The 21,847-nt window shown below is 44.4% G+C and overlaps 1 protein-coding gene across 1 annotated transcript in view; it reads left to right on the top strand.

Annotated features, from left to right (window-relative positions):
• KIAA0825 (KIAA0825 ortholog) overlaps nucleotides 1-21,847 on the top strand; it is a 2,177,598-nt gene that overhangs the window by 326,051 nt on the left and 1,829,700 nt on the right. Inside the window, exon 3 of the mRNA XM_086960919.1 lies at nucleotides 9,457-9,625. Coding sequence (XP_086817045.1) covers nucleotides 9,457-9,625 — 169 coding nt within the window. The remainder of the gene's footprint in view (nucleotides 1-9,456; nucleotides 9,626-21,847) is intronic.

The raw sequence follows: 21,847 nt of genomic DNA, 5'->3' as shown, positions 1-21,847 counted from the left end.
TCAAACGCATTTTGTTGTGCTCTGTTCCATTCAAACACATTCTTTTTCCGTGTAGCTTTGTACAGAGGGGCCAGAATCTGACTCAAATGTGGAATGTGTTGGCACCAAAAGCCAATTAAACCAATGAATCTTTGGGCCTCTTTTCTGTTTTTAGGGACTGCGAATTCTGCAATTTTCTGTTTTACTTGTGGAATTACTTCACGATTCCCTTCATGCCAATGAATATCTAAGAATTTCACATGTTGCGCTGGACCCTGCAATATATCAGAATTAATTTCCCAGCCTTTGCTTTGTAAATGTGCAACAATTCGTTCTAACTGTATTCGCACCTGATCTTGTGTCTCGCCTTGAATTAGTATGTCATCAATGTAATGACACACCTGAACTTTTGGATCTACTGTCACCTCATCTAAATGCTCTGCTACTATTCTGTGACAAATTGTCGGACTGTGTACATAGCCCTGGGGAAGACTTGTAAACGTCATTTGACGGCCATTCCATGTAAAACTGAATTGTTCTTGACATTTCGGGAGCAATTGGAATAGAAAAGAAAGCATTAGCAATGTCAATGGATGCATACCATGTGCCTGAATGTTTCTGAATTCTTTCAATTAAAGTAATAACATCAGGGACTGCAACAGTCAAAGAAGGGGTATGTTTGTTTAATTCTCGATAATTAACAGTCATGCGCCAAAAATTATCACTTTTGCGCACCGGCCAAATGGGATTGTTCCAGGCCGAAGTAATAGGAATTACCACTCCTGCGTCCACGCTACACTACGGGAAGCCACAGGTCTGCAAGATAAATACATAGGGGAGGCCTGCTTGCTGGGGGTCTTCAAGTACAGGCAGCAGCATAAGGTACGCATGTGCTTCGTAGCCATAACACTAGCCATGACACTACGTTTGGCCAAGTGTGTGATCACACTGCATTGGCGCACACCAGCCCCCCAGTGGAAGTATGGGTGGTGGCAGCGCACACGTGGAGCGCAGCGGTGGAGGAGGAACTCGGATATCAGATTTGCCGACTCCACAATGGGTCCTTTGGTTCGCACACTTCTGACAAATTTCTGACAAGGATCTTGTACCCCCGCCGCCTGAAGGATATCTAGGGGCACTCCTCTCAGTGGCATTGGCTAACCATCTTCATGAGGGCTACCCCTCCCCTAGCATAATCCGGATTCATAGTATAGTATCCCCGAGCATAGTCTTGAGACCCATATTGCCAACGCATAACTAGAGCCACTCCTGCCTATCCCCCCCTCTCCCTGCCAGCTCTTCCCAGTGTTTACCACAAGGTAATAGTTTAGTTTGTTTTTTTGCTCATGGGTGAGACACAGTGAGGCACCACCAACCGCAGGAGCCACTTAAAGTATCTAGGGCCACTAGTTGGCACCGTTAAACATCTATTGTGAGCAATTGAAAAATCATCTTTGCCTTTGGATTACCATGATACTTCTTATGTAATGTACTGTGATGCACATGTTCACTATTGGTAAAGCTCCATTTCAAATCTCCAAAACCCAATAAAATGTTTTTTTTAAAAAGACTTATGCATTTTTAATCTACTGTTAAGATGCTCATATGATGAGTAGTTGGAGTTCTTAGTTAAATCTTAGGAAGCAGGGATTTATAAGAAATAGATTTGGATAGTTTACAAAATGCATTGTTTACTGCATTTTATGAATTGCATGTAATATCTCTCTTTTTTTGGTAAAATGTGTTTGTAATGATGGGCAACTGGTGAATATGTATATGTTTATGATCAAGAATAACATCAAGATAATTATGTTGATATAGTGACCTTTTTATAGAGATGGACAAATATAACAATTAGTTCATGTTTATTTTATGTTTAATGAGCAAGGCACTGCCATGGGCTAATTATTGTCTCCCACAAACGTCAACTGGATATGTTACTTTGCAATAGTATGGGTAAAGATAAAAGTACATTCTTGTTCATAATTTATGAATAATGAAGTCGATGGTGCAAGGGTTTTTGGTTGGCAGAGCATGCACCCTGTCCAAGTAGGAGCCACAATCCTAGTCAGGGTAAGTCACTACACAACCTAAATTATATTGTCCTCACCCTCAGGTCGCTTGGCAGAGATCAGTCAGGCTTAGCTTAAGCGGCAATGTGTAAAGTATTTGTACAAGACCATTTAAATAGTAAAACAGAGAACAAATTTCAAAATTACTCCACAAAAATATAGAAATATAAAGTAGAACTTTTTATATAAAACAAGACAAAAACAATAAATTCCAATATGTAGAATTGAGATCTGAATATTGGAGAAATAAATGGTAAGTAGTGCTAAGCGAAAATAGTGCTAAAAGAGTTAATTGGTCACGCTGGACTGGGACAAAGTCAAGAGCTCAGTCCAACTTCGAGGGAGCACGGGCCGAATACAGGGTCCCACGTAGGCCCACAGAACGTTGATTCTAGGTTTATGTCGACAGAGGTGGGGTGTAGCCAAGTCCCAGAGTTGCGTCGATCCGATTCCAGTGACAGCAGACGATACGATGATAATACTGCAGCAGACCCAGAAATCCACTTTGGAGGTTCCAGCACCAGTAGTTGAGCCCAATGGTAGGAAAAGTAGAGTTCTGAAAATTTTGTGTCCCTGAGACTTAGGTTATAGGAAGCAAGCAAGGAAGGCCTTGGAGTCATTCTGGGTTCAAGGGATGTGGGTCCAGTCCTTCTCACACAGGCACAGAGAGAGAGTGGCGGCAGCAGAGCAGCACAGCACAGCAAGATTTCTGCAACAGCAGATCCAGCAGAGTGGCAGTCCTTTAGCAGCACAGCAGTTCCTCTTCTACCTGGCAGGGATTTCACAGGTCCAGAAATGTGCTGCTTTGGTATGGTTAGAGACCCAGTACTTAAATCCAAATAGGCCTTTGAAGTGAGGGTGACTTAAAAGAAGGGTCTTTGAAGTGCACAAGGTCCTTTCTTCACAGCCCGGGTTCCAGACTATGAGTAGGGGGTAATCTGCCCTTTGTGTGAGATTAGGCCACTACCTGTTGAACTGTAAGTGTCAGCCCTCCCTTCCTTTCCTGGAGAATGCAGATGTATGTAGATGGTACTCAGATATACCTTACCTTTCTGTGGCTGTGGCTGTCCAGAGTAAATGCACAAAAGTGTAGCTGTCACCCACCCCAGACGTGTATTGGAGGAAGGCTGCAAGGCACACAGCGCCCCAGCATTGAGTGACCCTTATGTTTCAAAAGATACACCTTTAACACCAGCCAGAGCTATTCCAGCGCAAAGACCTTCATCAATAGGCCTTTCACTGGCGCTGCCACTGATGTTGGCACCACCTACGGCTACATTGGTGCCAGTGCCCTCACAGAAAAGGCAGTGCTGACATCAGCAGAGCTCCTTCTACTGTACAGATAAGAGGCACATAGGTTTCTGGAGTATGAAAGGTATAGAGCAGAATGTGCCTCCTCTCAGCCATGCTACAGGCAGACATTGCCTGCTATACTTGTATCCAACTTGGAACCCTTACAGATGCCTGAAGCATACAGAATGACACAGATTACAGCTATGGACTACTTAGCATTGAAAATGTAAAATTAACTTGACATTTGTGTGACAAAGACATTACTTCTCCCTTCCTTTGAAGCCAGTTGATAAGTTAGAATTGTATGTTCCTTCCGTGGAATTAAAATCCAATATTCTCACAGACGTCCGACAGCCTTCTTCATCTACGGTGGTACCACTACTACCTTCGAATAAGGCACAGATGGAGCCACTTAAGCACACTTAGGATAAGAACACATAAGCCTCAGCAGTGATCTGCCTGGTGGCCAGAAGGTACAGGATAGCTCCATGTGATCCACTGTCCTTGACAGTGCACCTTTCCGCAAAAGGTATGTTGGTGCAGGTCTCATCCTGTAATAATGAAAACCCAGGACCTTTATTAATTCAGAATTCTGACAGGGAGTCTAAAATTGTAGAGGCCAGAGGAATAATATCTTCATTCCCTTAATGCAGCCTGGTTCCTTTGGCGATACTCGTGCTCTACAGAACATGATAGCCATGTTGTCTCACTTTTGCCACACCACCTGTAGGAGCACTTGATCGATGTGGTCTTTGACGGTCAAGATGCGTTGACATATTATTAGGGATGGACTTGATACCACAGAGTCAGTGGTTAGGGCCATGGGCTTTTCAATAGCATTATGAAGACATGCCTACCATACATCCCCAGGCTTCTAAGGATATGTCCAAGCCATGTTGATGGACATGCCCTTTGATGGAGGCTGTCTTTTCAGATTTGAATGCCGATGCTGCTTTGGAAAAGTTCTCTTTGGGTCTTCACCCTTCCTTGTGGGAATGTTAAGGTTTCTTGAAGGGAACTAATTTTCAGCAACATCATCATTTTCACCCTCTGTAGCATTAAAACCCACTTTTCTGGCATTATAAAGACAGGGGCAAATGTAGGGGTCAGCAGATCTTCTCTTCCCTAGCACCACCTTGAAATCCGCTTTAGCTTACTGTAGAAGGAGTCTATGCACCCTGTGGCAATCACATTTTTCCAGACTTGGATGGCTATTACTGTGGACCAGTGGGTCCTACAAGTTGTAGAAAGGGCTATGCCCTGCCTTTTAAGCAAAACCACCCCATATCTCTCATCTCAGTCCATTAATTTGGAACATCTTCTCTGTATACTGCAGCAGGAGGTGGCTACTCTGCAGTGGAAAAGAGAAGTAGGGTTGGTCACAGAGCATGGAAATTGCAGGAAGTCTGTACTTCCTGTTTTCCAAGAAGGATCTTGTTCTTTCTGCAATTGTAGACCTGAGAATCTTGAACTCTTTCCTCCGCAAGAAGTTCCAAATGCTGTCCCAAGATCAGGTTCTTGTAGCACTAGAAGCAGAGGACTGGGTGGTGCCCTTCGTCTTGCAGGATGCGTGCTTCCAGACACTGATCCTTCAATCACACAGGAGATACATGCATGTCATGGTAGGGTCCACTCACTCGCAGTCTTCCAGTGAAGACTGATATCGGCATCTCGGGTCATCACTAAGGATATTGCAATGGTTGTGGCTCATGTGAACAGATTGGGAATATTTGCATTCTTGTACCTGGGTGACTAGCTGCTCAAAGCCAGTTTGCTGCAGTTGGTGTTCCATCACCTGCAGACCACAGCATGCCTACTGTTCTATATGGGCTTTTCGATCACCATGCCCAAGTCTCACCTATAGTATTTTCTTTGCCTCCTATTCATAGGGCAGTAGAGGACACAGCATTGCTTCAAGACTTCACTCCTCCCCAGAGTATCAGAGACATTTAGGATATGATTCCGATGTATCAGGAGGGAGCTCAGATTCCAGTTTTGATGGTTCTCTGCCTGCTATGTCTGCTGGCTTCCTGCATCCTCCTGGTCATGCACACATGCTGACACATGAGAGCTTTCGAATAGTATTGCCTCCACAAGCAGTGGTTACAGCATGGGGGAGGTCTATCAGACACCATTGTGATCTCCAATGACGCTACGGTATACCTGACTTGGTAGTCAGTGGAGGAGGACCTGTCCCAATGAATGTCCTTTACCTTCATCCAGCCTTGGCTATGGTGGTGAAGGTTGTATCCAACCTCGGAAGAGGTGCTTATCTGGAGGTACTGGAAATCAGAGGTCTCTTGTCTCCAGAAGAGCAGGTATTTCAGATCAACCTGCTCGACCTGAGGGCAGTTGACCAGGGGCTAACTTTCTTCTCTTCGTGCTCATTCTGCCTGGCTCTTGACAGAAAATTTGACCACAATTTGGCCAATTAACAAAAAGGGAGGAGTGGACTATCATCTTCTCTGTCAAGAAGTGCTGAGGCTTTGGGCTTGAATACACTAGAAAGGGATCTGGTTAGTTGCCAACCAATTGGCTGGCTCTCGGAACATCAGGGCCAACAGCCTGAGTCCCTGCAATCTTGTAAATCACAAGTCTCTACACAAGAGATGGTACAAAGTATCTTTGTCCAGTGGGACACTGCCCGGATGAACCTCTTTCCCACTCACAACAGGCCCGTGGTCCACAGTTCTGTATCCTTCAAGATCCTATGCAGGACAAATTTGGAGGATGCTTCTGAATTGAGATTGAACTTTCCACTTTATGTGTTTCCTCCTAAGTCATTTCATCCTCTGGACTGACCAAGAAGGGTGAGGTACACAGACCTTGTGAAACTATCTCTCTCTGTCCTCCCATTTTGTCTTCGTCTCAGGGTGAACTTCCTCTCACAGTTTTAGGGGCAGCTAAGACTCTACAAACCAGAGCCTACACCATCATTCTTGGAGATTGGGCATAACACCCTGGCTCCTTCTATCTGCCACCCAAGGTGATCTGCATAATCCTTTCAGCTGGTCATCCCTCTACAGAGACTGTCTACTCTGGAAGGTGGATAAGATTAATCATTTTTTTGGGGGGAGGGGTGTTTATATAGCACATACCAGACCTGAAGGTATCAAAGCGCTTTACATGAGCACTAGTTGCGTTACATAGGGACACATTCTTTTTTTGTTAGGCACAGGGAGATTAAGTGATTTGCCCAGAATCACAGTATGTTAAGCGTTCCTGTCTAGACTCGAACCCGGTTCCCCAGCTCAAAGGTCGGTAAGCCATATCCTCTCCTAACAGTGCTCCAAGCATGATGTTGTCTCTTTGAAGGCTCGCTTTTCTCAGGTTCTTTGATTCATGTTATTGCTAGCCCAGCATATCCAGCAGAACGGTGCGGTGGGTACCATCAAGTGTTGCAGTGCTGACGGCATTTCCTGCCTGCCTTCCAGGCCAACCATCCCTATTCAAATCCCTGATTATGATGAGTCTTTTGGAGGGATTGACAAATCTGTTTCCACTTATTCTATTTGTTATGCCTCAATGGGATCTTAAACTTGTGTTTACTTTTTTGATGTCACTTGAGGATGTAAACGTTCAAAACTCATGTCAGTGATTTGTAAGCACTGAGCATCCACCTACACTTGCAGGCTTGTCATCGGTCAAGTTGGTGCTCGGGACTAAAGCGGCTTTCCTTCCCAAATTGATGACCTTTTCTAGCTGGGGCAATCAGTTACCCTTTCAGCCTTTCATCTTCTACCACATCCGACGAAGTGGGAAGAGAAACTACAATGGCTGGATCCCAGAGGGGCAGTCCATTTTTAATATGACCATACCAAAGAGATACACTCTGACTACCAGCTCTTTATGGGGTATACGGGCAGCAAGAAAGGCAAGGTGATCCGAAAGAAGACTTTATCACTTTGGATAATGCTGTGCATACAGATGTGCTACGCACTTACCAAGAAGGAACCACCAGAAGTAATCTGATTCCCTTCCACCAGGGCAAAGCTTTTCGCCTCAGCACTAGCCGGGGGTGTTCTATGGCTGAAATCTTGCGTATGTTTCCCTTCACACTTTTGCCACACACAATTGCTTGGATTCAGAGGTGAGAAAGGAGGGCTGTTTTGCATGCTGTGTGCTCCAGAATTTCCACTTCTGGCCATTCATTTATACCCACCACCTTTCTAGTGGCTATATCTCTCAGACGAGTAAGTGACTGTAAGGCTCTGTATGCCAAAGAACATTCTTGGCTTCCCACCACTGCCAGCTTTCTCTCAAGACTCACCTTAAGATTTCTTCGGAATGTTTTACCCGACTTTCACGTCTGTCAGGCAATTTCATTCACAATATTGTTGTCATATGTCTTTGCACACATCAGATGTTTTGCAAAGCATCAGTGCATAGGCTCTAACTGCAGAATAGAAACACGAGTGGACAGGCTTCCCTGCCTAACCTGTTAACATAATGTTTCCCTCTATTACACTGGTTTTGCATTTCTGATGTTGAGTAAAGCTTGCTGTTCTATTCTACTACATATGAAAAGAGGAGAAAATCCCAAAATGGAAAGGTTACTTGTGATCCATGTTCTCCATTTAAGTGTTATCTCTGAATTAATAAACATCACTCGTGCATTCGTATGGACTAGGAAAATGGCTTTTAAGAGTTGTGCTATTGGATATTTCCTCACTATAACCGCCAACAAGCATTGGCGAAGCCAATAGGTCTCACCTACGTGAGGTACTGGCTTGGTCAATTTTTTTAATAAACATTTTGTACAGCAGCACGGCAGCATGATTAAAAATAAAATGATCTAACTCAGTCAGTGCAAGCCACATCATAGTGATTTATTGCAGGCGGAAGGGAGGGAGGTGAGTGAGGCAATACGGAGGGCAGGTGGGATAAATAAGCGCTATGGTGTGGGCAGCACATTCCGAGTGATAGCTTTTTTTGTTATAGTGGGTGAGATCAGGGAAACATTTAAAAGTGAGAGGGAGAGTGACAGCAAGCAGTACAGACAACATGGAAGGCAACACTGACAACAGGAGGAAGTGTGGAGGCAGGACAATCGAAGGGAGCATGAGGGCAAGCCAACACAGACAACGAGAAAAAGGTGGGGCCAAGCACAACACAACTGAAAGAACGGTCGAGGCAAACCAATACAGATAATGGGAGGGAGAGTTGTTTGCAGGGCACCACAGACAACGTGAAGAGGGATGGTGGGTGGAGGGCAACACAGATAACGGGGGAGGATGTGACAAGTCAATACAGACAGCGGGTAAGCCAACATGGACAACAGGAGGGTGGGACAAGCCAGCAAGGACAAGGATGAAGTACATGAGGAAGCCAGCTGAAAAGGGCACACACAGATAGAGTGCTTAAGCACAAAGAAAACAGTGTGGCCTGAATAAATTAGCAGTGGAAAGGCACAAGTAATGCATCTGTGCCCTGGGGCGGAGGCAAACTTACAAAGGGAAGGAAGTCTACAGCAGCTGACCAATAGGAAGTAAGCAAATGAGAGCGACAATAAAGCCAACCACTGGACTAATGAGCCATCTCCAAGCCCACTGATAGAAAGTCAAAGGTCTCGAAAAGTGAGTGACTTCCTTCTGTGATAGATGGATTAGGGCATGCCGTGTTTTATGAAACGCAGAATCGGCATTCCTTATGTTCATTTTCTTTTAAAATAAATTGTTATGTTGTTGCTTCAAGGCAAAAATGTACTTTATAGTGAATATTCTACCTAAACTGATAATGTATTAAAAACACTGATTAAGTGGACTCCTTTTAAACATTTAAGTTTGCAACCCTATATTCATAAAACGTTTATTGGATTAAAATGTTAAGGTTTGGAGAATTAACAGCTCCTTAGCCTTCTAAAATAGAGGCGAGTATTATGGCTGTTCTTTAAACCACCAAAAATATCCTTGCTCGACAAAATGTAATAATGTAATACACTTGTTAACAGGCATATATTTGTTTCTATATTTGTACTAGTTTTAGTTTATTAAAATCAATAAAGTATGTTTGAAAAATATAAAAGCTTTACAAAATCTTTGCTTAAATCTATATTGCTTCTCACAGAAGAATGTTTTCCAATACCTCAGAAGTGTTTTTTTTCTTTTCTCAGAGTTGAACAATGTCTTCAGAAGCTCCAGTCTGAAATAAATGAAACATGCCCCAGTGAGTTGATACAAGACACTGCTGGGTGCCTTCTGTGGCTAAATAATTGCAGTTTCAATTCACTTAAACCATCTTCAACTTCCCATGGAGAGCTGCTGGAATTTCTCAGAACACTGGTAAACCATGATTGTTTTCTGTATATTGTAAATGTGAGTTTACACTGACAGAAGAAGTGGTAAATATTAATATGTGTTACTCTTTTAAATGACTGATGATACCTTGGGGTTCAATTCTTCCTGAGTAATCCTGTTTCCAGCTTTAGAACCTGGGCAATTTAAGGAGGCACTGAGCTTCAGATAATTAGGAGACTTCGTTAGCTCTTTTGACCTTTCTTGCTGGCTCTATGATTGGTTGACCACAACCACTTTTCTCCACATGGGTATTGTTTAGCACGTGCGTAAAGAGTACTTTCAATGCACAAGGCATATCGATGCCATGTTAACTAATAAGTCTTGTTATGAATTTAGGAATACAAAAAAGAGATGGATGGAATGCTTGAATTGATTTCAGACGTTGTTAATTACGCTGGGCCGCATCCCAGTCCATCATTTTTTTGACCACCATATCACGTCAGAATAGAACTAGCCATGTGCCTATCACTCTTGGTCCTGATCCAGTAGGAACACACCAGTCCAAACTGTCAAGCCATGCCCTCTCTGAACTAGAATACAAACAGCTCCAATCTGGTTTTGGCCTAGTCTGAGCCAGTCAGGTCGAAACCAGTCTTGGATTGCTTGTGTTTTGGTTCGGAGTGGACCTAACTTGGCAGTTCAAGTTGGAGTATCCATATTGGAGCAGGACCAACGCTGATTTGCATATGGCTGGGTCTAATCTGCGATGGCATAGTAGGCAAAAAAGAATGTATGACGTTACTTAGCATGCCAATACTTTGCATGCTTTTATTGCAATGTTTTTACATAGCAAATGCCTTTACTTCGCATAATTTTAGTTTGCATTCAATTACCAAGCAAATGCATTAATAAAATATTAATTTGCTTTTACTTCGCCAACCCTTTCTACGCTTACCACTACTTTGTGATCATACACATACCCCCTGTCCGTCCCCTACACTTAACCACTACCCTGCACAACCCGGACACTACTCTGAACCCTAATACACTACACTACAACACTACCCTAAACCCTAAAACACTACCCCCAGCACGACCCTACCCCTACCCCAAGTTCATCCCCTACACTGTAACTCTATCCTACAGTACCCCCTTACACTACCCTAAACCCTAAAACACTACCCCCAGCACGACCCTACCCCAAGTACTTCCCCTACACTGTAACACTACCCTAAACGACCCCCTGACACTACACTAAACCCTAAAGCACTACCCTACAAAAACACTACAACACTACCCTAAACCCTAAAACTCTACCCCCAGCACGACCCTACCCCTACTTCAAGTCCTTCCCCTACACTGTAACACTACCCTACACGACCCCCTGACACTACACTTAACCCTAAAACACTACCTTACACTACACTAACCCTACAACACTACCCTAAACCCTAAAACACTACCCTAAACCCTAACCTTACACTACCCTACCCCCAAATACACTGCCATAACCCCACAACACTACCCTAAACCCTAACCTTACACTACCTAAACACTACCCTCTACATTACCCTACACCCAAATACACTACCCTACACTACACTAACCCCATAACACTACCGTAAACCCTAACCTTACACTACCTAAACTCTACTATCTACACTACCCTACACCCAAATACACTACCCCTACACAGCCCCTACATGACCCTACACAGCCCCACTTACCTCTTTCCACACGTGGTAACAATCTTCTCCCCCTTCCTGCTTCCTCCGGCTTCCTACGTCCTCCTCCTCAGACCCAGGGAGCAAATGGCCGCCGCACCGACTTCCAAAAATGGCGTCCGCCCACTACGCATGCGTTGTAAGTACGCATGCGAAGTAACAGCACGCGTACTAAAGGTGACACGTTGTTACATCGCATGCGTACTAACGCTTGCATAGTAACGGTAAGTGAAGAAATGTCCGCGCAGTAACAGATGTTTCCCGGCAAAAAAACCTTGTAGGTTGAAATTCTACCCCGAGCAATTGCCAGTGGTTAAACTTTTTGCAAGCATTCCATGACTTTTTCTGTGCTTGATTAGAAATTAGAAGCTAAACAGTACATAATCTTAATCATGAAAATTGTATATACCTTAGGAGTAAATACTAATATACTTTCAAAAATAATAATATATTCTCACTGGCAGTGTGATGAACAACTTAAAAAAACGTGTTTATACTTTAAAGCAAAATACAACTACAAATCACTCATTGTGTGTGCAGATCATAAGGCACCAGGTGTTATTTAGCACCAAATCATGTAATTTAAGGGCATGCTAGTTTTCTCCATTTCTTAATTGGAACTAGTATTGCAATAGGTTTCTCTGTTTGCTTTTTGCAGTGGTCTGCAGTAGTTCACAGCAGTTAAGTTAATGTTTTTATTTTGGCCACGTAGCAACATCTGAACATTAATTTAGCTGCTGCAAAGCAGCACTGTCCACTGTAAAAAGAAAAGGAACAAGCAAATGTTTTCTTTCCTGAGGTACTATGGTGTTTTATATTACTTAGCTGCTCATTAACTGTACTTTAGGAGCTTACATAATCCGATCCGATGCCTTATTGTTGAAAACGCCAATCTTTAGGTATGGTCGTACACAGAGAGTAGGCTTTGGGGCAGCTGCCTTCAAACCATCGGCTTCCATTGTGAATCGCATGGTGTAGCATGCCAGAGGTGTATTTTAGTCTCACTGTTATGCTGTTACCTGTTCAGGTATAATCTTTTTTTTATAAACCAATTTATTGGTTTTATTGAGAGTGTAGCAAAAATGCGAAGACATAAACATTACATCCCGATCTAGCCCTCGTCTCCCCACGCGCTCCCGTTTGCAGCCAAGTACATATGTAAAACAACATTTCTAGGTGCGGTCCCCAATGTGGAAGATAGACCGTAATATTCCCACCATTTGCCTCAAATTGCATTAAATTTCCAAGTACAGCCAAAGCAATATGGATCGATTCCTGCTGTATGGCATACCAGTCCATTCCAGATCGCCACAGTTTCAAGCTAGGTGGTCATGACATTTTCCAGGAGCATTCAATGTCTCCTCTGATTTTGTGGCCCGCTAACCCCACCAGCGCCGTGTATCCTTGTACCCCCAAACTCATCTATGAGACCTAGGAGAGCCATCTCCGGGGTCAACACTACTGATCTATTTAAAACTGCAGAGAGGGTATCACCTATGCAGGTCCAGTACTAGGTGATCTCAGGACATTGCCAGACCATGGGAAAAAGTCAGCTGCGGGGGAGTGACAGCGAGCGCATCTGGGGTCAGAGGGAATACCCTCATGCCAGAGTCGTCATGGTGTCATGTGAGCTAGGTGCAAATAATGGAATTGCATTAGTCTGAGCCTTGAAGATATCATTAGTTCCCTATGAGCCATGCAGGTCTTGCAACATTCAACCTCTTTCCGTTTACCTGCCCATCCCTCCCATCTCCGTTTAAGCAGGTCTAGTGTATCCGGGTCCTTACAAACAAGGTCTAGTATAGCTGGAAGATACTCTCTCTACCCATTCTCCCCATCAACAGTCATGCCTCCTCAGGGCTGAAGTCGGGCACATCCTGCAAGTGGGCACTGTAATGACCCAGTGCATGGTACAGCTGCAGGAACTGCGGGAAAAGGTAAACTGAGCTTGGAGGAATACTTGAAAGATCCATGCCATACATCTCCTAATACTGTAATTCTGATTAAGTTCCAACAGCGAAAACCCTCTAGTTGTGCCACATAATATATCCAGCGTTCTTTCCAAAGGGGGGGTTTGCGGAGTCAGACACCTATCCCAGCCAGTAATAATGATAAAAATAACAATAATAATAATAATAATAAAGATATTTATAAAGCGCATGGCTGCGCCTAACAGCGTGCCCCAGCGCTGTGAGAGAGGGACCACAAGGAGGAAACATCAACTAATGTATCCACCCACTACAGCAGCTAGGTTCATATCTATGCTAACCCATACAAAAACGCTATGTTTTTAGTCTCAATTGTGTTGATGCCTTCCACCAGTGGCGTAACGAAACCTAAGGGGGCCCCCTGCAAATTTCACAGAGGGGGCCCCCCACGCCCTGGACCCAGTCAGTAGCTTTAAGGATAGGGACCTCAATGCCTGTGCACAGTCCAGGAGGGGGCACCCTGGAGCCCGGGGGGCCTCCGCGCCATGTGTGATGCAGGGGCTATTGTTACACCAATAGCTACACACCAAGGATTTAAACGGCTTGTGGTAAAGGTGATGGTGTTACCATGTATTACATGGAATAAAGTACCCGCTGCCGTAGATGGTAATGAGTCACCTTAGGCCTTGTTCCGCTATATCATGGGTACTCACAAACTTTCTGTTGGGGCAAAAATTACAGTGTGGTTTCTGGCTGAGAGCTGCACCGGTAGGGGTGGGATCAGTGGGGGGGGGGGCGGGGGGGGGAGGGAAGGCAGATGGGGTCAGTGGGGGGGGCGGGGCTAGAGTATAAAAAATAAAACCCGTTTCAAAACATTAGACAATGCTGTATTTCAAAAGCAGATGTAACCACAAAGAGCAATTTTTGATAATACATTTTTATTAGCAGACAATAGCAGTCTTAACCTCATAGCTGCTATGGAACGTCCAGCTCCGGTGCTGGACGTTCCATTGCGCAGGTGCAGTTCGAACGTTCAACGACCGACGGCAGCACTACGGAGGTAGTGGTGCCGTCGGTCGGGGAACGTGCGCAGCACCTAAGGGGCTAAGAGGCATTGAATAGCTTCATGCACACTTTGACCCCGATTCCATCACAGTCTCTCTCTCTCGCTTTCTCTGTCAGTCAGTCTCTCTCAGTTGGTCAATCTCTCTCTGTCAGTCTCTCTCTGTCAGTCAGTCAGTCTCTCTCTCTGTCAGTCTCTCTCTGTCAGTCTTAGTCTCTCTCTCTCAGTCAGTCAGTCTCTCTCTGTAATTCTCTCTCTAGGTTAGTCAGTCTCTGTCAGTCTCTCTCTCTCTCTGTGAGTCTCTCTTAGTCAGTCAGTCTCTCTCTCAGTCATTCCTTCTCTCTGTCAGTCAGTCAGTCTCTCTCCCGTCAGTCAGTCTCTCTCAGTCTTAGTCTCTCTCTCTGTCAGCCAATCAGTCTCTCTCTCTGTCAGTCTCTGTCAGTCTCTCTCTCTGTCAGTCTCTCTCTCTGTCAGTCTCTCTCTCTGTCAGTCAGTCTCTGTCAGTCTCTCTCTCTCCGTCAGTCAGTCTCTCTCCCAGTCAGTCAGTCTCTCTCCCGGTCAGTCAGTCAGTCTCTCTCCCGGTCAGTCAGGCTCTCCCGGTCAGTCAGTTTCTCTCACGGTCAGTCAGTCTCTCTCTCTGTCAGTCTCTCTCTCTCTCTGTCAGTCAGTCTCTGTCAGTCTCTCTCTCTCTGTCAGTCAGTCTCTCTCTGTCAGTCAGTCTCTCTCTCTCTCTCTCAGCCAGTCTCTCTCTCAGTAAGTCGGTCTCTCTCTCAGTCAGTTAGTGTCTCTCTGTCTCTCTGTCAGTCAGTCAGGCCCATTGTCAGTTAGTCTGTCTCTGTCAGTCTCTCTCTGTCAGTCAGTCTCTGTCAGTCCGTCTCGCTCTCTGTCAGTCAGTCTCTCTGTCAGTCAGTCTCTCTCAGTCAGTTAGTCAGTCTCTCTCAGTCAAGTGTCTGGCTCTCTCTCTCTGCCAGTCTCTCTCTCTCTGTCAGTCTCTCTTAGTTATGTTATGTTATGTTATGTTATGTTATGTTATGTTATGTTATGTTATGTTATAGGTATTTATTTTGCGCACAGCTGCTCCAGCAAAGGAGCGTCCCGGCGCCTCTCAGTCTCTCTCTACTTCAGTCAGTCTCTCTGCCAATCAGTCAGTCTCTCTGCCAATCAGTCAGTCTCTCTGCCAATCAGTCAGTCTCTCTCTCAGTCAGTCAGTCTCTCTCTCAGTCAGTCAGTCTCTCTCAGCCAGTCAGTCTCCCTCTCAGCCAGTCAGTCACTCTGTCAGTCTCTTTCTATCAGCCAGTCTCTCTCTGTCAGTCAGTCTCTCTCTGTGTCTGGCAGTCTCTCTCTCTTTGTCAGTTAGTCTCTATGTCAGTCAGTCTCTGTCTCTCTCTCTGTCTGTCAGTCCGTCAGTCTCTCTCTCAGTCAGTCTCAATTAGTCAGTATATCAGTCTCTCAGTCAGTCTCTACTCTCTCTCTCTCTCCACTCCGCCTCCTCTGCTCTCTCTCTCTATCTCCACTCTCTCTCTCTCTCTCTCTCTCTCTCTCTCTCCACTGTCTCTCTCGCCACACTCTCTCTCCAATCTCTCTCTACTCTCACTCTCTCCCAACTTTCTCTCTTTCTCCACTTTCTCTCCCTTTCTCTCTGGGGGCCATGGGTACATTACCTGCACGGTCCGCTGGCCGCCAAGGAAGGCCTGCCAGGCTGCTGGCGGCCCGCGGGCCGTACTATGAGTACCACGGTGCTATATGGTCATGAACTCCTCAGTGAGTTGCAATATCCTTATAATGTATGGCAGGGGCTACTTTATCTCAGAAAGTACAGCCACCAGTTTAACTATGGCCTAATGTATGCCCCCCCCCCCTACAATTTGCTTCTAAGGACACTACAGATAGTTCCACTAGTGATACTCCAGACAATGCATACAATGAAAAACGCATAGAGAAAATAGTGCAGATATCTGTGATAGTCCACGCATGTATGGGTAATTGCTGATTTGGTTAGTACATTTAAAATACTTGTAATTGAATTACCTTTTCAATTTACCTGCTTGGATTTAAATATATTACGTGGCCACACAGGGACACAACAACTCCCCTTGGGTGCAGAGGACACCATGCCTGCATTTAACTTGTTATAAAAAAAATGCTACCCTGTCCCCTTACAGCAGACCATTAACAAAACAAGATCCCTGTGCAAGGCACAACTTTGCTTGTCATTGAGAAAAACAAGGCTAGAAACAAACAATCTCCTTCATAGCTCTCAATCTGGCTTTCGGCCGGGATACTCCACGGAGACAGCTCTCCTGAGAGCGACTGAAACCCTACGGGCAGGAGCAGATGAGGGTCATACTATGGCACTTATTATGCTGGACCTCAGTGCCGCGTTTGACACTGTAGCACACTCCATCTTGCTACAGTGTCTAAACAAAGCCGGGGTCACCAAGGCGGCACTGGGATGGCTGAAAGTGTTCCTTACAGACAGCTGCTTTCAGGTTCAGAGGGGTACTTACCTCTCAGACAGCATAGCCTTAGAACAGGGGGTGCCTCAGGGCTCTGCCCTGAGCCCAACCCTGTTCAACCTATACATGGCTCCTTTGGCAGACGTTGTTCAATCGTACGGTGTTGAATTAGTTTCATACGCCGACGATACCCAACTGCTTATCTCCCTATCCCAAGCTCCCACCACAGCAGCTGCCAACTTTAAAACCTGTATGCAGGATCTTGCAGGTTGGATGAACCAACACTGCTTGAAGCTTAATGGCTCTAAAACGGAGGTATTAGTGATAGGAGGAAATGATGCTAGCTGGACAAGAGAATGGTGGCACCTTGTCTTGGTCCTTTACCCATTCCCTGTAAGGAAGCAAAGAAATTGGGTATATGGTTTGATCCCAAACTCTCTTTTGATGGTCATATTCATAAAGTAGTAGGGAAATGCTTCGGGGTTCTGAATACCCTTAATCGTACACTGGACCTTCTTCCTTTAGAGGCCAGACGAACCATGACCCAAGCCATAGTGACTTCCCGTATAGACTACGGCAATGTGTTACTTCTAGGAACCACGGAAAAGAACATCAGGAGATTGCAGGTTCTCCAAAATACGGCAGCACGACTGGTCCTTGGACTACCCAAAAGAGCAGCTTCCAAACCTACCCTGGCTGCTCTACACTGGCTACCAATAAAAAAGAGGATCTTATTCAAAGCGCTCTTAATGTGCTATAGGATCACCTCGCACAAAGCCCCGCCTTATCTGACGGATCTAGCCATCACCTACGAGCCTAATAGAACACTACGCTCTAGGGGAACTGGTCTACTTAAAATCCCCCGGATAAAAAAAGCCAGAATGGGAGGCCGCTCCTTTAGAGTGTTAGCGGCCAACAAATGGAACTCTCTTCCAGTGAACATCAGGCTAGCGGATACTGAAACTAAATTTAGGAAACTATTAAAGACCTACCTGTACACCCTCTAGTTTCAGGCCCCTCGATCACGTCTGCCTCTTTCTCCACAGCGCGGGGATACGCCGGGATGGCGTCGCCATGCGCTTTACAAACCCCTTTATTATTATTAATGGGCGACCCAAACTACACAGGAGGGCTTGGGCAAAGTGAGATAAACAGGCCTTCAAGGGATTTACTTGAATACTCAATTGGTTTAATTTATAATCACATTTAGGGGCAAGGTAAGTTGTATGCATGCTAATTAATTTCTTTCAACAGCTTTTTCTACTGCACAATCTATTTGTAAAATGGAACGATATCACAAGCGAAACAATATATGTATCATACAGACTATATATCAAAAATAAAACAGTGCAAAAAACAAACAGAAACGAGTGTATATAGAAAAATATTCACTTTTTATCTTAGAATTTCATCTAGGGTACTGGTAGAAAATGTATGTTTGTTTTTTGCACTGTTTTATTGTTTATATATATATTCTGTATGATATATATTGTTTTGCTTGTGGTGTTGTAGGAGAACTTTTTGGGGGAGGGGTCCACTTCCTTAGCACTCACCTACCACAATCACTCATATACAATCACCTCTCCACATCCATCACCACTCATTCCAGCTATATTTTGTCCCTCCATTGCCCCTAAGTAGAGTCCGGGTTATGTTTCTACAGTTGCACACATCCTCTTCCTATCGTTGCCACCTGACTGGTTTTATATGGGCATGAGATATATTTTAATGTTCCAACCAGTACAATAATTATAAAAATCAGATCGGTATTTTTTCCCCTAATTAGTTCATAGTTTAAACAGGCAATCTAAGAAAAACACTTTAACTGTGCTCCACAGCTGCCCTGGTGACCCCTGACTGACAAAGACAGGAGGGCATATTCAAAGGAATAACAATGATTTCTTATTAAAGAACCGTATTGGGGCCTTTTTGCAGAATGTTAAATGGTGAACAGGTCGCTATATTTGTCTATTGCAATTAAAGGTAGCACCTTATCTCTGCCCTATTAAGGTCTGTGCAGCCTCTTTTCCTCTCAGACAAGCAGTGGAAGACGCTTTCTGTGAGAAGGAGTGGGAGGGGGGATCTGCTCTTATAAGGGGCCTGGCAGGCTCGGAGTGAAAGAGAAACAAAAGTTGTTCAAAGTTGTCAGCCCATGTCAGCGCAGAGCAGCTCAAAGCAGGCTGCAAACTTCGTCTGCTTTACAGGAGGCACTGTGTCTGACACACACCCTGGACGAACAAGCTTAGCCCCCCCCTTCATATATAGAAGAGTGTGGCCCCCCGCACTGCAGGGGCTGCGGGGTGTCCGTTATGTCCCTGCCCTCCACACCAAGAATATCACTCTGGTGACCTCTGGGGATTGGTTGGCTGTATAAGTAGTGCATCAATCCATCAAGGCTAAGGCCGGACAATTCAAGTTGGTTTGCCCGGTCGTTCCACCCACCCACCAGAGAACCAATCATTCATAATCAGCAGATGAGACACCCAGTAGTACACACATATCTCCACAGCCCTAAGGCCTCCTTTGTACATCGAGCTGTGAACTTTACCTGAGCAATGCGAGGCAGGAGCCCCCTCCACAAAAGGACCAAAACAGTTCCGCCACCTCGGTGAACCATGTATTGGGGATCTGAAGTGGGAAGGTCTGCAGAATATATAGGAAGCGGGAGAGTATCATAATTTTGATCAATGCAGCTCTGCCCAAATGTTAATCGGGAGATTCTACTCTGTGGATGTGTGGACCTGCACACCTAATAAACAAAACTTACTGCTATGTTTTTATAGTTGTGAAACAATTGTATAAAAACATAGCAGTAAGTTTTGTTTATTAGGTGTGCAGGTCCACACATCCACAGAGCAGTTTTACTTTTGCCCACACCTATTGACCAGCACCCACTTTAAACTTGTATTGATCATGACATCTTTCAAAGATATAGCTGATTTAACTTTAAACCTAGCAGAAACAAAGGCTTATACACCAGATGAAGCCACATCGATTTAATCATTGATTGAAGAGGTACAGACTTTTAGTTCCTCAGTTGGCACTACGACTCAACTTCTTAGACAACTGGAATACACAATGAGAAAAGAGGTTAACCAACGGCTCCATGCCACTACCCTTATTGAATATCATAAGGTCAAAATAATCCCACGGGGATTGAGAACCGCACTAAAACTGATGCTTTTTAAATTTAATAAGACATTCGTGATTAGATGGTATGTGATCCTGAATAAGTGTTTGTTGGACCTCATCCTGCTTATAATAGAAGAACTGTCATCTGTACTTAACCATCTTACACATGATATTGCAAACTCAAAGATTACATTTCCGAAAACATAGAGCAAGAAGGCTGGAGTAAAGTACTGGAGGACATAAATACCAGACTAGGTAACCACACTAGGGAAGTTCATGAACGCAAAATAAGAAAGTTCCGGCGAGATAATGTAGAGTACAAGCTGGACGCGATCTATACCGGGGCTGAGGCATATACCCCATAAAGATTTTTTAAAAGGGCAGAGAATACTTCATCTGAGGAAAGCGTCGTTCAGGATCAGGATCTATCCGTTCAAAGACCACCAGCGCCGGCAATAACATCCTTAACTTAGCAGGTACTTCCATAGATGAGGTAGAAACTGCCTCCGCTGATAAAACGTCTTTTTTGGCGGAAGGCCATGCCTCAAATCTGCCGCCGGACAAACCTGTGCAATCAAAAGAAAACTTACCCGGAGGGGAAAAAAAACCAAAATCAACAACGAGAGCAGCAGACCGCAACGCAACTTAAAACGTGTAACTTAGTAGTAAACATCTCTGGGAGAACATTGACTATAGAAGAACAAAATGGTCTAAACAACGGAACTTCTTTTGTCCCAACATGCTCATCTAGTGCACTAGAAACTAAGATTGCACTCTTTAAGTTCACTCGGAAATTGCGCTTAAAATTGTTTTTTTCTACTATCTCAAATGCAGGAGAGGAGAGAACACCTGAAATTTTCCGACCTAAAAGCAAATTTATGTTGCCAGTCTCTCACAAAAGTGTGGATAACTTTGAGGCACTGGTAAAGAAGGACCTCAAACATATTAAATATGTTAAACCAAAGCACTCCAATTTAACAACCAAGGAAGCACGCATTCTGAATGGCCTAAGACAAGATTCGAGCATAACATTCCAACCTGCTGACAAAGGATGCGCCCTCGTTGTGATGGACACTGCATTTTATGAACATAAGGTAAATCTACACGTTCAGGATAAAGACACATACATATTGTTGGACTTGGACCCAACCCACCAGATCACACAATTGCTGGAGGTGATTGTAAACAGAGCGGAGGCAGATGGATCGATTAACACAAATACCAAGAAATACTCACAAATGATCAATCCTAAAATATCGCATATTTACATGCTTCCGAAGATACACAAGAATGCAACGGATCCCCCTTTTCGTCCTATTGTAGCAGGATGCGGATCAATACACGAACCCATTGGACGGTTCGTGGATCATCATTTACAACCGTTAGTGCAAAGTTTGGGAACATATGTGAAGGATACCACGGATTGTCTTGCAAAACTAGACAGTGTGAGCCACCTTATAGATGATCAGACACTTCTTTGTACAATCGTTGTGGCATTATGTACGTCTATCGCTCATAATGAAGGCTTGGAAGCAGTGGAATGGAGACTATTGAATTCAGACATCGACAGGGATTTTGGAGTATTCCTATTGGAGTTACTCCACTTTTCCTTATATCATAGTTACTTCGTTTGGAAAGAACAGCATTACTTACAACGGACGGGTACATCAATGGGGTTTCCAGGAGCCCCTTCGTATGCGAATACATTTATGGCATACTTTGAAGATACACTTATCCTAAAAGATCCTAGATGGCGTGATCATGCCTTGTTGTATCTCAGATTCATTGTCGACATCCTGGTTATCTGGAATGGCAATATGATGACCCTGGAGGAAGGCATACATGACATGAACTGGAAGAATCCAAGAATAAAATTCACACATAACATTCAACAACATAGAATTCAGTTTTTGGGCATTGAGATGTACAAAACACCCCAAGGTTATTCTACGACTGTGTATTGC

This window comes from Lissotriton vulgaris, chromosome 3_1, assembly GCF_964263255.1.
Source record: "Lissotriton vulgaris chromosome 3_1, aLisVul1.2, whole genome shotgun sequence".
Taxonomy (NCBI): domain Eukaryota; kingdom Metazoa; phylum Chordata; class Amphibia; order Caudata; family Salamandridae; genus Lissotriton; species Lissotriton vulgaris.
The sequence above is the reverse complement of the archived record's forward strand: the minus strand, read 5'-3'. Positions and strand labels throughout refer to the sequence as shown.